Below are 17,011 nucleotides of genomic sequence, written 5' to 3'. Positions count from 1 at the left end.
TCTCTCCGGCAGAGTTGCCATCTTTGTTCAAAGGTTGTTGATGTCACTCACCTTCCCTATTGTTATTATGGCATTTCATTAAATATCACATAAAACAAAAAGTACAAGTGTGAAGAGAACTGGTGATTCTGCAAGAACTAAGCTGTATATTTTGCACAGACCTGCGATTGTAAGTTTCCAAATACAGAGTTTCTGAATTAGGCGTGAGTGAGACAACCGTAAAAGATAGGGAGGAAATTGAAAAAAAAAACCCAACAACCCCAGAATACTGCATTTACATTGTTTTGTATGTACCTTAATTCTCTTAACTGTACCTTAACTGCTCTTTAGCCCAATTTCAAGAGCTTTGAGGATGCATTATGGATGTGATTTATAATTCCAATCAATAAAACAACCAACAAAGATGAGATCTGGGGGCCTATGGTACAAGATTTGTGAATGAATGCATGTGTGTTTGTCTTAATTAAAATTAAATGTTTAAGGTACAGATGTATAATTTGTCACGATTCTTTGCTGTAACTGATTTTTAGAAATTGATATCGACCAGTCTTATTTACGTCGGAAGAGAGGGCTTCATGCTCCAGAATAAACATCTATTCATTTCAAAAGACTCAACCGCTATCCTTACTCTGATCTGCTTTGCAGGCAGGTGATCAAATATCTAGAGCACGAGAGACCACACAAGCCTGCCCCTGCCCCGCTAATGTCACCTGGAAGACGACTTACCTAGAAACCACAACGCCGTTCACTTGGAGGAACTTAAACAGGTCCTGTGCCTTCTCCCGGTCCCTGAACTTTTCCTTGGCAGTCAAGGTGTCATATGGTACCAAAAGAGGGTGACTGCCATCACCTGGGGTCAGTAAAGTGAGAGATGACACAATAGGTGGCTCTTCCTTTGCACTTCTGGGAAGACACACCTGCCCCCCAGCTCACCTTCTGCGGGAGATGCTGTGAACCTAGCTCACCTTTGCTCTCCAGCTCCAGCTTCTTCTTCTTGGCCCAGATATTGTGATAGTTCTCAGCTATCACCTCCACCATCCCCTGTGTCCCACCAAGGAGACGACAGTCAGAGAGAAAGCAAGCAGGAAAAATGGGTTCATATCTGCCCCGCTATTTCAGGCAGCCTCGGGGACAGAGCACCACCAAATGCTAATGGCACACTGCTGAGTGTCTCCCATCATTAATTAGTCTGTGCTTATGCACCTCATTAGTTTTATATCCTCCCATACACAAAGAAAATAAATTCTAATTCTGTCCTTTTCTGGTAACTTATTATCTTGGCAGTTTGATGCATTTCTGAGAAACGTACATTTCCGTTGGAAACTGCATTCTGGTGACACTTCATTTGTCACAGGAGTTAAGTATTTTACTCCTGACCTGAGATAGGGAGCTGGGAGTGGGGGTCAAGCAAAACTCTAGGATCCTCCAAAGCCTTTAGCTTAGCAAACTAAAAATAATCACACGTTGGAGAAAACTGCTGCACATTAAGATTTCTCAAATAGAATGCATCTTTATAAGGTTCATAAAATAGTGACCCGGAATGAAGGGTGTACTTTGGAAAGAAACTTTCTTTAAGGTCCAAAGAGTCGGTCGGATGGACTCTCTGAGGAGTAACGGCCTCAGGCTGGGGCCGGTCATGGTCACTGACATGTGCACAGGGGAGGAATGGGGGTGAGGAAGCTTAACTCTTTAATTTCATCCTCTTGGGTGTAAGTCCCTAAATCCTACAATGATGACTTGTCTGTATCACCAAGGGCAACTCAGGTGAATCCACTACGGGATATGCGATTGTCCTCAAGGTTGGGGGGCCCGGTGTGAGCAGTCCAGCACCCCAACCCAGGGGTCACCTCGTACATTTTCTCCTAGTTGTTAATAGCTTTGTTACTAGTTATTTCTCCTGGCTGTTATAAGTTCTGTTTTGGGTTTTCGTACCGTTAATTTGCTGTTCGATCTTCCTTCTATTGAGTCATGACCTGCTATGATGTCTCTGGAAGAAGCGCAAAGCCTCACCTTCTCAGACTGTTGGTTAATTCTGCTGCGACTGTGTCAGATGAGTGGCCTCTGCTCGTTGTGGCCCTCTCTAATTTTGATATTTCAGTGGTGATATGTTTTAGGCATTCTTCCCCCTCGCCCCTTTCTAAAAAACTCTTTGGAGGGTAATATGCCCTGCACTTGAGGGGTTTTAGAAAGTCCGTTACGCTGTTCTGAAAGTATCAACACTGACCTGGAGCTCTCTGGAGAGCACAACGTTGGAGAGATCCAGGGGAGCAGGGCTGTAGCTGTTGCCCTAGGAAAGCAAAGGCAGAATCACTGGGTTTCCCGTTACTTGCCTTATTCTTATCAGCATCCCTGACTTCAGTGGCCAAAGATATGTCCCGCAAGATTCCCAGGGCTCAGTGGTGGTGGGCCTCATCTCTGATACCCTGGGGATAGCTTTCCCAGATTCTCCATGGGTTCTACTGGCCTACTGTTGGCCTCTGGGCGTGATGGTCATACCTGGCTGGCCTGGGACACGCTTCGAAGCTTCTCATTTTCCCGCTGTTGAAATAGGGCTTCTCCCTCTTTGGTCCTGTCTACCGTCCAGCCCACAGCCAGCATGGTTTTCAGGGACTCTCTGGCAGGCCAGCGATAAATTTCCTTCTCCTGGAAGAACATTGGAGCGGAAGAGTTGTGCAGGGCACGCCCCGGCACTGTGGCTGGCTTGTCTCCCGGAAGAGAGGCTCTCCCACCGTGGAGGGGGGCTAAGTGGTTCCAACTTCCTCTCACTGGGTCAGAATACCCTCTGCAGCATCCCATCTGAAACATGTCATCCGTCTTTCTGAGGTTTTTAAGTATAGGACCCCACGGTCTCCTGCTTTTAGAGGGAATGTGCCAGACATATCCACAGTTTGTGGAGAAAGCAGAGCAAGAACAGGAGAATGACTTCTTCCCTCCCCCCACCCCACAGCGCTGCCACCTCTGCCTCCTCTGTGCCCCGCCCACTGCACAAGCGTCGCCTGTCCTGGACCCACTCCTTTCTCTCCAGAGTGACTTCTGTTCTCTGGTAGGTACTTAAGATGGGACACGTCAAAATGCATTTGCACAAAGCTCTCCTCGGAGCATGGGAAATAGACTTTCTTAGATTTAGAATTCTCTTTTGAGCCATGCACAATTTTATAACTGGTCAATATGCACATAAAGATACACATGTCATCCTTTACCTGTGACACTAGGTCTAAGGCCTACAAGGAACTCTTACTGATCGCAAGATAGGAATTCAGAGTTGAGTTGAACCAAATTTCATAATTTAAAAAAAAACACAAACAAACCAAGAGACCTGTCCACGTTTCCCTGGGGACTCTCTTCTCTATTCTTTTTATCCGTCATGATTGGAAGTCCTTTCTATCTGAATTTTCTCCAACAATGCAAGTCCCCCTGCTCCCTGCAACAATCTAACAGAAGCCCTTCCTAGTTCAGTTACAAGTGAAACACAAATGCATCTTGGCCCAGCCTCTAAGTGCTGACTGGTGCTTCTCTCTCCAATGGGCTTTCAGAACCAAACAGCAGAATGGGAGGCTGGGTTCTCAGAAACCAGTCTTGAGGCTGTGGCCCATGGGCCAGCTCCTGAGGAGTCTGCCAAGTCCCGGAAAGTCTCTAAGGAACTGGATGGTGAATGTGCCCTCAACTCCTCTGCCATCTGATATAATTCCCAGTGAAGGGAAATTAGCATGGCCTGGTCCTTACCTTCTCTGTTAATGTCTTGAAAGGCCTGATCAATGGATGGGTCTTCACATTTTCATCCAGGGAAATTCCGTATTTCCATCCATTCTGACTCTGTAGAAATGTTCTCAGTTCAAATATCCTTGGCACCCAGAGAGCCCCGCTATGTGACCCACATCCCAGCTTCAATTTTCACTGAACAAATAGAACAATGGAATGTGACAGAGCTTGGAAATTTCCCTCCAAAATGTCTAATTGATCCTTTAGGGCTGTCAGGCTCTCTGCCCCCTGAATTTTGAACCCTGCTCCTTTATTTCTTCTCGTTTTAGTTGCTGTCCCCTCCACTTACTCGCTTGTGTTTCAGGCCCACTACAGACAGAAGTATGCTTCAAAAGACCTGAGAACGATGCTATTCAGAACAATGTGTCACAATCACAGGCAAGGACAGACGTCAAGGCTGAAGGCTTGTGAGTATTGGACCTACTGGCCACGGCATGGAGGAGGCTGATTTGGTTTGCACCCCTTGCCCGCCAACCCCAGAGCAAAGCTCTAGCAAGGCATGTTTCTAGAATCATAGAGGTTTAAGAATTTCAAAAGTCATGCAACAAACATTGGTTGAATGCCTATGACAGTAGGTGCCAAACTCTGTCCCAGGCACGGTGGATACAGAGATAAATAAGGCTCTGTTTTCCATAACCTCACAGCCCAAAGACTTCTGGTTGCTCTTTCTCAGCCTCTGCCAATGTCCCCTTGTTAATGTGGCTGTTTCTCAAGTTTCTGGCCCTTCTCAAGGAACACTGTCCCTGGGGGATATAATCTAGGCCTATGGTCCCTAAGTGGACTAACCCAAATCAGCATTTCCAGCCCAGATCTCTCTCCTAACTTCCATACCTATTTAAGCTCTGCTTGGATGGCCATAGGTACCTCTCAACAGTTCTGAAACAGCACCTGGAATTTCACTTCTCCAAATGGCTCTTCCTCTCAGGTTCCCTGTATCTCCGTGAACAGCACCAGCTTACATTCACTTTTCAAGCCGGAAATGCGGGAACCTTCCTTCTCTGCACTCTCTCATGTGTGTTCAACCTCCCAGACCTATTGGTCTGCCCCTCCTTCACTTGCCAGTGCTTTAGCTCAGGCCACCGTCAGCTGTCACCTGGATCACTGCAACGGCTTCCTATGCGGTCTCCCTGTCTCTAGTCTTGCTGTCTCTCGCGGCTTCCATTTTCTACACCACTGTCAAGTGATTTTTATAAAATACCCTGCTTGGGGCACTCTGCTGCTTTAAACATTTCTGATTCCCAGCTGCCATCATGGTAAAAATCCAAATTATTTCTGGCTTCTACTGCTGCAGCGAAGATCTCGTTGGCCCTCTAGGCTCATGTCCTGCCCTTCTTCCCCCGCCCTACTCCGTGACCCCAATGTATTGAACCAAGCTCCCCTAAAGCCACCACACTCTCTTGCTTCTCGGGGTCTGCACCCACTGCTTCCATGGCCTGCAGTGCACTTGCTCCCCTGTGCCTAAACAATGGCCCCTCATTCATCACACCCTGTAGGTGTCAGCAGCTCAAGGAAGCATTCCCGGACCCTCCCTATTGGGTTGGGGTCTCTTCCTGTGTGCTCTCCCCCCGTGCTCATGTCCACCATGGCACGGCACAACCTGTATAATGGCTGCTTTACTTGGTTTCTCCCACCGATTGTGGGGTCCTTGAGGGCAGGGGAAAATACCCTTTTCCTGTCATATTATCAATGCCCACCTGGCAAGGGTGAGCAAACTGAAGCTTCCAGGCTAGTGGATGAGAGAGATTCATCAAATACCACGCCAGTAAATGCATAGTTGGTAACTGGTATATATAAATGTATAACTGTTGCAAATCCAACTATATAAGACTGCTATAAAAATACTGGGAAGGAAAAGAGCAAGGTGCTAAGAGGGCCTATATCTGAGAAATCTGGGAAAGAGGCGTCCTAGGAATTCACACTTGGACAGATTTTGAAGGAGGAATTGGTGAATGGTGTTTTCACACGTGCGAGTGCAGATGGGTACCTGGCTCAGACAGAGGACAGATTCAGGCATATGCAGAGAGTGTGTGTGTGTGTGTGTGTGTGTGTGTGCGTGTGTGTGCGCGTGCGTGTGAGAGAGAGAGAGAGAGAGAGAGAGAGAGAGAGAGAGAGAGAGAACGAGCCTAAATGAAGGGGATATGGCTGGAGGGCAGAGGGTGAAGGGAGAGATGAGGCTAGAGATGGTAGCAGAGACCAGATTAAGCAGTACCTATCAGGCCATATTAAGGATTTTGAGGTTTACATGAAAAGAGTCGGAAGTTATTAAGGGATTTTAACAAGGAGAAGGGGCTGGGTTGGAGCACATGACCCATTTGGGAGAATCTGACCAAATTTGCATACTGAAACCATCACTTGCCTGTAGCGTGAAGAACAGACTGGAGAAAGTGCACGTGGGCAGACTAGTTAGAAGGTTATCACATTGTCTGGGTGAAAGATGAGAGCGGCTTGGACTAAAACCACAGCATGGGCACAGAGAGAACCATTCAAATTCAAAAGCGACTAAGGAGGTAAAATGCACATGGCTTAGGGATGGATTGGATATTGCGATGTATTCCTGTGTTATCATTGGCTGCTTTTGTTCTACACCAGCAGAGATGAGTAGTTGCAGTGGAGACTGTCCAGCCCACAAAGCCTAAAATGTTTACTCTCTGGCCCTTTATAGAAAAAGCATGCCAACCTCTGCTCTAGAATCATGAGTATTAGCCCATTCTACAGATACAACGATTGGTGTCATCATGAGCTCTAAACAGGGGTTCAGGAAAGAATCAGAGCAGAGGCTGAGCCAGGGCTTCAAGCTGTCCCTCATCCAGGGTGCATCCAGGCAGGTGGTTTCTGCGGCCTTGCTGTGGAGACAGGTCCACCGTTACGGGCTGTAAGCTGCAGCTGGGCAAAGGCCCAGTGCTTAACTGGCTGCCCACAGGACTCCGAGATGTCTTTGGCATTCCTCCCCATGTGCCTGCCAGCATTAAAGGGCTGACAGAGCAATTAAACTTATTAGCAGCCTGACCTCATGTGGTGAAGAATTTTAAACACCAGCTGGACAGGCTTACTAATAAGGGAGAGTCTGGAAGTTCCAGCACTGCCTGCCACAGGAAGCCGTGTGTCCTCCCTAGAATAAAATTCAGCTTGCTGGCAAAATGCAAGGGTAAAGCTTTCCATTCAATTTTCCCTTCTTCCGACACTACATTCAAAGGAAACATTTAATAAAAGCCACCGGTCCCACGTTAAGCCTTTATGTCAAACACACGCAAGCCTGTGCTTGGGCGCCGACTCCGGGAAATGCAACGTGACGACAGACGTTAACACTCCCAGAAGCGATCATTTTCTTGAGACACAGAAAGCCGCAATCAGCAACTGCCCCCGCCCATTTCTCTGATCTCCACCAACCCTGGGAAATTGCCGCTCAGAAATAATGAATGCCGTTAGCATGGCGAGTCTGTCACTTGGACAAGTCAGGCAGACTTCCAGGATTGGACCCTTTCATGTTCTTGGGCTGTTGTTTTGTTTTGTTTTTTTCCCATGACAACTGTCGGTTGGATGATGATCCCTACCTTATCACAGGCCCATTTATCATGCGAGTGCTCAGCATACTTGGTGACGATGTATTCCAATTTTTCAGGCAAGGAGAAACTGTGAAATGAGGGGGAAAATAAAATTACAACCTCCCCAAGCACTTCAGTCACATGTGCCGAAAAGATGGCCAGAGCTAACAATCAGCCATCAGGAGTTGCATGTGGTCAACCAGCTAACCCCAGATGTGAAGTGGGACCCCAGACGCAGTGACCTTCCTGAGCTCAAAGCATATCCAGGACTAGGTCACAGACACACCCATGGCTAATCAGAGGGCGTCTCTGCAGCAGCCTCTGCTTCACAGGTGGCCTCCCTCCAGCTGCTCTGGGTTCCCTTGGCTCCTAAGAACCGCTTTGGCTCCTGGGCCAGACCTGTCCGGGTTAGACCGTGAGAATCCCTTCATCCAAAGACACTGTCCTGCCATCTCACAACACCGATCTGCGGATGGCAGAAGTGGGTAGCTACCGGACCAAATGATACAAAATAGTGCTTGTCTACCTTTTGCGGTTTGGTGATTCATGTTTAAATACTAAAATCATGGCAACCCGGTAGACACACCTGTCAGTTCTGTTAGCCCTGCAGCTTTTGCCCCTTCTGTTGGCAATACGCCTCCACTTCGCTTTAAGGAATAGGTCTTCCTGACTTGCGTGCAGTCTTATGTGAACTGTCTCTGAGGATTGGCTCTGACGAGGCCAGTCAGACTCACTCTTCCTGGAATTTGAATCTTTTTTTTTTTTTTATTGGCTGCACTGCACGGCTTGTAGGATCTCAGTTCCCCGACCAGGGATTGAACCTGGGCCACAGCAGTGAAAGCACTGAATCCTGACCACTAGACCGCCAGGGAACTCGGAATATGAACCCTCAGTGGAGTGAGACCAGGACAGCAAACTCTTCAGGGTGACTGCCTTAGTTGCTGCCCTTGCTGAGGCCTGCTTAGTCAGCCTTTCACTAGGTTTTAATAATGACCCCACATCCTTGCAATAAGGCCCTTTTCTGTTGAAGTTCTGGTCACAGTACCCATTATTCATATTACTCAAAGAGCCATACTGATGTCAGAGGTCTATTAGAAGAAATCAGAACTCTCAAAAAAACAACGAATGAGTCATCATTAGCACACCATTGCTTGAGTACCGCATTGTCTCATAATGTTTATAAAAGCGTCCAAGTGATCACACCTTTTGTCCTCCTTCAGCACACTTAACGTTTTCATAGGGCCAAGTTCTCCAAATCAATACCTGCCTTCCCTTTGGCCTTAGCTTGAAGGCTCACCACAGCCCTTACCTCTTCCTTACAGCAGGTTCAATTCGGTTTCCCATCATCCGCTCAGCTCAAGGCTCTGCTGATGGAATATGTATCTAATTTTCCCAAAGATGAATTTTATATGTTATCACAAGCTGACAGCTCTGGGGAAGGGCTCAGGCTATGGCTCTCATCTGAGAACTACTGCCATAAAACATAAGTCCAAGGGGCTCACAGAGGATGCCTTCTTTTCCCTTCTCATTCTACAGCAGTTTTGGAGCTTTTCGTTGAAACTGCAGCTGGAGATGAAGCCTGTATGCCCCACGACCCATAATCATAATTGAGGTCGTACCGCCAAAGGCAAAATTGAGCAGATCTTGTCTAATACTTTGTCCGTGGCCTAATCATCACCAGTAAGGAATGCTGGAGAATCAGGGGGAGAAATGAAAAAGCGCTACTGTAGAGTTTTTCCAAAGATCCAGCATCCGCTGGCAAAGAGCAGGTCCAATCGCTCAAATAAGGACCCCATGTTGTTCTGCCTTCACACCCTGAAGTCCTGCTGGAGCTCAGCTGAGTGTTATTTATGGAGATGTTTTGATGTATGATGTTATTAGTACTGTACAGGCCTAATTCACAAAGAGCAAAGATTTTGTCAAAAAACTCATTAATAAATTAATTGCATCATTTGTCAGGGTTCTTGCAGTGCCTCAGGTGACACATGTGGAGAGCATCCACCTCTTACAATAAATAAACCAACCCCACCCTCCAAAAAAAAAAGCCCAGAATATAATAATACAGCATATAATCAGATATGGATGGATTCATCTTTCAGGAGTTGAGGACAAAATCTAGCACCTAATGTGACTTGTAGTGTCAAGGGACATGATGAACCATGTTGGCAGGAGGGAAGGAAGAGAAGCTTAAATTTCTGGCTACCTTCTGAAAGAGAAACACTGGCCACGGGGCAAAATCTAGGACCAGCTTAGAGATGATTCTGGACTCACTTCATGGTGTTGATAGGCTTGGGGTCGAAGTTGCCATCTGCGTCCACTGAGATCTGTTTCTCCAATGTGGCTGAGATTCTGGTATCTAAATAGTCTGGTGGCAAGGCCCCAGCTATAGCACTGAGACAGGGCAGGGCCATTCGGAAAAGATCTGGGTCATACCTCTGTGAGGAAAGACAAAGACCACGTTAGCACACACACCAAAACCATAGCCCGCCAGGCAGAGCCACTCACCGATTAGCTGGGAAGAAAAAAAAAAAAAAAAAACACATGCATTTGCCCAAGTTAACCAAAATGGTGAACATGTAAGGCCTGTAATACATTCTGGTGGAAACGGAGGTATCCTTGTCACAGAAAAGTGACAATCTGTAAAGCCTTCAAGTCACCGTTTGCTGTAGGTTGAGAAACCTTAAATCAAGGTTTAAATCAATATCTCCTAACTAGTTAATCACAGGAATATCTAAAGGTTAAAGTGGTTCTCACTAGGCCAACAGAGTCTACAAACTTGTCGGCCACAGATGGTTATAGAAAGTGACCCACCCTGTGCCTAGAGAGGGCACAGCAGCTTTGCTGGCTCCCTCGGTAGTTGATGCGGGTCATATGCTGACACCATCGGCGGACTGCTCTGTATCACAGACATTCTCTCCTGAAGCCGGCCAGGAAGGAATCTCAGTTAAAACATGTCAGGTGAGGGACAACCTTTGATCTGCTTGTACTAGACCAAAGGAAGATAGGAGGGAATATCACGTAAGTGTAGGTAAACACCAGACTGCAGCTGTACACCTGCTCCAGACTTCTGTACGAAAACCCGAAAAACTTCTCATTTTCTACCTTTAAAGCTGGTGACCTGTCTATGGCCATACCACCCTGAATGTTCCCGATCCTGTCTAAAGCTGGCGATGTCACAAATCTAAATCTGGGGTAAGGGAAGGGGAGGCAGGTGTGAGGCTGCCTACATACAGGTCGGGGCTGTAATCCAATCAGACTGCACGGGAAGGCTTGGGATTCAGAGGCCTGCATCCTCCCTCAAGCTCCTTCTCCTCAGTGGCTGAGAAGCACCTCGCCTGAATGGCATAAGGTCTCCTGGGAATCCCATGTCCCTGCATCAGGGCAGACGCTAGGACTTCTCTAGGCTTGAACTTGGTGGAGGCCAGCTAACCGGGGCCACACAACATAGCAGGGAAGGAATGGGGGCGGGGTAAGTCATTAATACTGGAACCAGGAAATATTTCTGTGATTCACTCTGGAAGTTGCCCTTCCATATATTAGCTTTGTGAGTCTGGCAAGTCATCAACTGCCCTTTCTCTCCCCTGTCAAATGAGGGTCAGGGTAGTTCCTACTTGACAGAGTTGGGGCGATGAATGTGATCCGCTTGTGAAGTGCCCGGCCCAGTTCTGGGCACATGGTAGGTAGAGGCTGACTAGGTATCAGCTATTCTTACGTGCAGGTGGGTGTATCACCGAGGTTGGGCGACCCCCCTTCTTTCTTCAGGAAGCACTGCCATTACCTTATGGGAAAGGGAGTCAAGAATCCCCCAGAAGAGCTTCTCTGTCAGATGCAGCTCATCCTCCACAGCCAGACCGTAGCTCCCCCAGCCTGAAGGCAGACAGTAATACTTCCAGCACTGTTCGTAGTGATTTGTCAGAAGCTGGGAGGTTGAGAACAGATGTGCACCAGTGGGGTGGGGCAGAGACGATCCACAGGTATCAACAGCACACAGGGGAGAAGAAAACAGCACACACCCATCAGGAGAGCGAAACCAACAATGGAAACAGTTCGGTTATCTACAGAGAGGCCCCCAAACGCCACAGGGAACGGTCTGCTCTTGTGCCTAATGAGCTCCAGCCTGAACGGAATCTACCTGATGAATTCGTGTGCCTCCTAACTCACCCCTCGCATTTCCCGGAAAATGGAGAGGAACTGTTTCTACTCCTACTGAGAAAATGCTACCCTCCGGAAGTAGTCACCGTGTGCTGTTCCAGCCGGTCAGGGATGGGGAGAATTTCTTCTGAGATCTTTGCTTATAATAAACCTGGGAGATCCTGGTAATGCTGACATGGGGAGGGGAGGGTGGGGAGTAGGCTGTGGGTCTGCAGATTTTCTCAGCATTGATTACTGCCCCTGGCTTCCGTGTCTTTCACTTGGGCCTTCTGATGGTCCAGCCATGTTGCAGCAGTTCCCCAAGTGGGCAATAGAGGGCACACGTACACTGCCAATGGTCCCATCTCAGCCGGCGGGATCCACATCCTCCAAGAAAAATCCCGCTGGTCTAAGGGGTAAAGGTGAGCTTATTGAGTGCTATCGATGATGTTTCTTTGGGAGCCAGAATCCAGCTGACGGCACAGGTCTGCCAAGGAAGCAATGCCAGGTTGAACTGTAAAAACTGTGGTTTTTAGCTAAAGGATTTTTGGGGGATGAAAACTGGGAGTGTTAGGGTTAGACAGAAGAATGAGCCCGTGGAGGACTGTGGAATCTCTGACAGCATACATGCTGTCTTCTGCCTGGCGTGGAGAAAGAGGATGAACTAAAGGCTTCTGGGAATTCTGTTTATCCCGGTAAAATGCTTCTTGAAATCCCTGCTTGAACTAGTGATATTTCTGAAAAGAGGGAAAAGTTCTGTTGAAATCACTGGGCAGAAGTTTCAGGTGTGGCTGGCCACTGCTGACCCTTTTGAATATGCTAATATGGCAGGTGCCTCAGAGGTAAAAGATGAAAAACACTGCCCTCTGTGTGGGTGGCTGATTCTGGTGTCCTTTTACCCAGGCCCGGATGCTGCCTATACCAGCAACGAAATGTTGGTAATTTGTGAGAAAATCAGGAATCAGGTGGCAAAGGGAGGGCTCTGTGGCCTTACTTTTCATTAATAAAACAAGAGAAAAGAAGTAAAAAAAAAAAAAAAAAAAAAAAGTGAAAAAGAGGACCTGTTACAGAAGGAAAAAAAAAAGCACAACATAGTATGGAATAGAAAAAGGACCTTTTATTTTCTGTACCTAAATGAAGAATCACAGGGCCTTCAAAGCTTTTTGAGATTAAAAACATTCTGAAAACCTAATTAGGGCAGGAAAGTACAAAATCCAAGTGCTCTCACTAACCTCTGCTAAATAACAAGTAATTGGTAGAAATCGATTAAGGAAGATTGGAGCAGTTAATGAATCTAGCAGAACTACTCTTTCCAACCTTGACACTCAAGAAGGGATTTGATTTTGGAGATCGTATTTAGTTAGCTATCAACTTAAAGGAGTAAAACCCATTTAAGATGTATTTTGCTCCCCCAGTTGTGAAGATCATGTTTTACAAGGCAAGTTTCCTGTGGCCATAGACTGTTTTTTCTGTAACAATAGAGAGGTTTACCTTAAGAGGCATTTTGCAGTATTCACTGAGTTGCGGCACATCAAAAACTAGACGTCGCAGGAGTTGCTGTAACATGGAAGGCCTCAAGTGACTGCAGTATGAAATAAGAAAAACAAAAGGATAGAATGAAAAAAAAATAAGGAAGAGGGAATGAAAGGAATACTCAGCGATAACCATATATTAGAGCTAAGCTTCAAAACATTTAGCTCCTAAATCAAAAGATCGTGGATAAACCACAGTCTATGATAAAACACTTTAAAAACTGAGTATAGTTAAAATGTAGAAAGAAGGAGTGGGACTCATGGCTTGAGATCCCTAAGGTTAAATTCCAATCACCATGTGACAAGATGTCCTAGGGTCTATGCACACTCAAAATACAGCCACTGATTATGTGCAAAGAAGTCTATAACAGAAAGAAAGTGCAGGTGATATTAGAGCCATTGCTACGAACTGACCATCTTCCCGAACTCTGCAAAGGAAGAAGTTAGAGATGATTAGCTGCACGGGTGGAATCTGAGGCCACCTTCTGGTGTGATCTGAAGGGTGCTCTGAGTTACTACCTGATCCCTGATATTCTCATTATTGAAATCATTTCTTTGGGTTAAGGGTCTGTCCTCAAAAAACTCCTTTAAAAGGCAAATTGAGTAATTAGAGAACAATGTATCAAATTATCAAAGCGTTCATGGCCTTGGTATTTGGTGCAAGTAAATTCTGAGACAGAGAAAGGAGAGATAAGCAACGCTGATTTAGCCTATATTTTCAGATTGCCAAACCTTTCAAAACCCAGTGGAACCTCTGGATTCTTCCCAGTGAAAATACACACTTACACACAATTTGGCACGTAAGTTCAGCCCATGAGCCCCTTTCAGAGATGCCTAAGAGCCATGGAGGCAAAGTTAATAACTGATGTTGAATGTTAAAATGCCAGGAAAGAAAGCCTTGGAGGCATCTACAACAAGAAGGATGGATATGAATGGAGATGGACAGCAAAGTTCGACTGTTTCACAACTTTTGGTAGAGCTGGCCTTGAGATAAAAAGCCCCGGAGTGAAGAAGTCAGGCATAATATATAGCAAAAAAAAAAAAAAAAAAAAAAAAGCTTGTCTCTAAATGTAGTAATTATAAGCGTATAAAGTTCCTCATTTTTTTTTACATCGTTTACCCAATTAGCAATATCACCTTAGATTGAGTGACGAATAAAATAAAGGAATAAAATAAATCTCTAACTTGATTAATTCCTGACTTACTAAAAATAAATTAAAAATCTACGTGTCAGTTTGTCTGTGTTTCTAGAGCTCAGATGGTTAAGAGGAGGAGTGGGGAAGCTCCTAGGAGTACAGGAATAGGGCTGTGAGCTCTATTTTTGGTTTGATGTAAAATTCTAATTTCCCCAAGGTCTGATCTGATTCTTTAAAAACATTTGCTCTAACATCAGTCTCGCCATGACTTTTTTTTAAACTAGGAAACAGCTTATGCTGGGAGACAGGACTTTTGGTTTGGTTTCTAAGATACCTGCTGAGTTCAAATCTAGCAAAAGGTAGGACAATATCTATAGCTGTGATCGATGTGGCTACCAGCCAATTACAGAATCGATGCTGATGGAAGACTTTCTTTCTGTGCAGACTCACTGTTTATTCCCTTGGCCACTACTCAGAAGAAAAGTAGGAGCCCATGTACACCAGTAACGGGGCTCTTGTCCCTCCTTTTGAAGTGGCAGCATGGAAACCCCAGTCACCCTGTTAATTCCTAGAGGCCTATAGTGTGTTTACCAAGCTTTGTCTCTCTTCTAAGAACAACAGTATTCAAATGAGCTTACTTCTCTGCCAGTTCTAATAATATTGGAATGAATGAAGTGGTGTCAGAGTATAGGGCCTGATTTTGGCAGAGGATCTCAGAGAGGAAACCCCTTCTGTGGGGCCTGGGTGGAGGTCTCCCACCTTCCACTCCACACCCTAGGCAAACAGTACTGTGCATGACACGGTTTGGTCCCTAAAGTAGTTGAAGCCTGTAGGCCTTAGATGATAGAAAGGTAGCAGATAGAGGTTAATTTTAATAAAGCATTTAAAATGGAAGGACCATTGTTACATTTGAAATATAAATGTGAGATTGCCTTTTAACCTGATGTCCTAAAAGGACTGACCAATCCCTTTTTTCTAGGCAGGCCTAGCCCCTCACTGCGTAGTCATCTCTTGTGTGACTAGGAAACAACCCATTCAACAAGAATCAGGCCCAGACCCAGCTGGCCGCTAAAGGGGGCACCTGCTGGTCCTGACTCCAGGACAACCTACAGCAGTGATTCTCAGTCTTGGCTACATCATGGCATCATCTGGGGAGCTTCACAAGCTAGAGCTCTGGCTCTCATCCCTAAAGGATTTGATTTTTTGGGCCGAGTTGTGGCCTGGCATTGGGGTATTTATTTAGTAGCTCCCAGGTGATTCTAATACATAGCTGAGGTGGAAAGCCACTGGCTTAAACAGCAGAGCCTGGTCCTGGACTATGCTGCTGAGACCCGCCACGGGAAGAGTCCTTCTTCCTTTGACCCTACCAGTCCTGATGGAGTTTCCTGACAATCTCCCCTCTTGGGGCTGACTTTACCCTCTTCCCTTGTTTGGCTCCGATGCTCATCTGTAGCAGTGAAAACTACTGCCCTTCATTCCCCACAGGCACTGGAGATGCCTTCTTTTCTTCGTTTCAGGCCTTGTGGGGCCTAGAGGTAGGTTGCTTTGATTGACACTCTTACAGTCTGGCCTCTGTGTAAAGGTCCACTCATTCAGAATAGGAAAATCTGCTTCTGGCTCTATTTTAGGAACTAAAGCATTATTTCTTATAATAATAAGGCGGTAGGGGGCTAGGGCTGCCTAGAAATAAACAAGTGGTCAGTCCTTTCAGTTCTTATTAGTTCTGAATACTTCAGGCCTGAAAATCAGTCTCATCTCCTGGTTCACCAGCCCTCAAGGCTAGAGCCCGAGCTGCCGGCCTCACTTCCCGAGAGCGCGAGATAAGCCTCAAGGGAGAGGCGATCAGAAAGAAGCTGTGGGATAAATTAGAAGTTTCAGATTAAAATATACATACATACATATATATATATATAAAATAGATAACCAACAAGGACCTACTGTACAGCACAGGGAACTATACTCAATATCTTATAATAACGTATAATGGAAAAGAACCTAAAAAAGAATATGTATATATATATATATATATATATATATATGTATAACTGAATCACTGTGCTGTACACAAAACTAACACAACATTGTGAATCAACTATACTTCAAAAAAAATTTTTTTTAAAGAAAAAAGAGCCTGAAGCAAGTAGGGGACCCAGCACCTCCTTCGAGTCTGAGCAAATCCTCAGACAAGATTCACCAGGTTTTGGGTTACACAATTCAACGCAGCTGATGTGGATGCATACACGGAAGTGAAGAACATAAGACCGGGTACTTACTTGCAAATGGACAGCAAACACTCCTCTATGGTGTCCCTCTGAGCTTTGGTGAGGGAACGGCCCTTGGAAAGCCTGTATATTGTCTGCAGCGTAGAGTCGATCAAAGAGGAGTAGTGCTCTGTTCCAGCAAAGAGAGGGGCGCATCTTGTGAGGAGTGGGAGCACGGCAGAACATATGTACCTGTTCAGTGCCAGCACGGCCTCGGTGGTGCTTAGGGAAACCTAAAGAAAGAAGATTGAGACGCTGATTCGTCTCCTGGGAAAGACAGAGCCAGGCTTCCCCCTGTACTGAGCTCTCATCTAGCAGGGTGGGGAGGTGTACACATATGCGTGTTTCACAGTGACAGGCTGAACAACTTTCTACCTTCTCTAAAGAGACCTATTTCTCTTTTGCATCTTAAATGAAAGAGAATCAGGTTAAAAGAAACAATAAACAGAAGAAAAGCAAAGGCTGGCTGGTGCTAACTCATTCCAAATGGTCCACAAACATCTGTTCCCTGCAAAGAAGAAGCCTAAACGCTTATGAAAATCAGCTGATGACCAGTCGAACCCAACACCCTTGATATTTGCGAAGACCAACTGCCAGGAGACTGTATTATTATTCTGGTTTTCACTCTCTGTTTTCACCATATGGAGACT

At 45.9% G+C, this 17,011-nt stretch overlaps 1 protein-coding gene across 12 annotated transcripts in view; it reads right to left on the bottom strand.

The window, feature by feature from the left end:
* Positions 1–17,011, bottom strand: part of RYR3 (ryanodine receptor 3) — a 570,442-nt gene that overhangs the window by 94,620 nt on the left and 458,811 nt on the right. For all 12 annotated transcript variants that reach the window (XM_055088336.1, XM_055088341.1, XM_055088340.1 and 9 more), the window contains 10 exons: positions 16,374–16,594; positions 12,924–13,014; positions 11,080–11,220; positions 9,573–9,736; positions 7,311–7,389; positions 3,724–3,813; positions 2,497–2,643; positions 2,225–2,287; positions 966–1,041; positions 727–850 (listed from right to left, as the gene is read on the bottom strand). In XM_055088336.1, the coding sequence (XP_054944311.1) occupies positions 727–850; positions 966–1,041; positions 2,225–2,287; positions 2,497–2,643; positions 3,724–3,813; positions 7,311–7,389; positions 9,573–9,736; positions 11,080–11,220; positions 12,924–13,014; positions 16,374–16,594 (1,196 nt within the window). The remainder of the gene's footprint in view (positions 1–726; positions 851–965; positions 1,042–2,224; positions 2,288–2,496; positions 2,644–3,723; positions 3,814–7,310; positions 7,390–9,572; positions 9,737–11,079; positions 11,221–12,923; positions 13,015–16,373; positions 16,595–17,011) is intronic.

The sequence above is a fragment of the Physeter macrocephalus genome, chromosome 11 (genome assembly GCF_002837175.3).
Source record: "Physeter macrocephalus isolate SW-GA chromosome 11, ASM283717v5, whole genome shotgun sequence".
Classification (NCBI taxonomy): domain Eukaryota; kingdom Metazoa; phylum Chordata; class Mammalia; order Artiodactyla; family Physeteridae; genus Physeter; species Physeter macrocephalus.
This window is presented reverse-complemented; position numbering and strand designations above follow the sequence as displayed.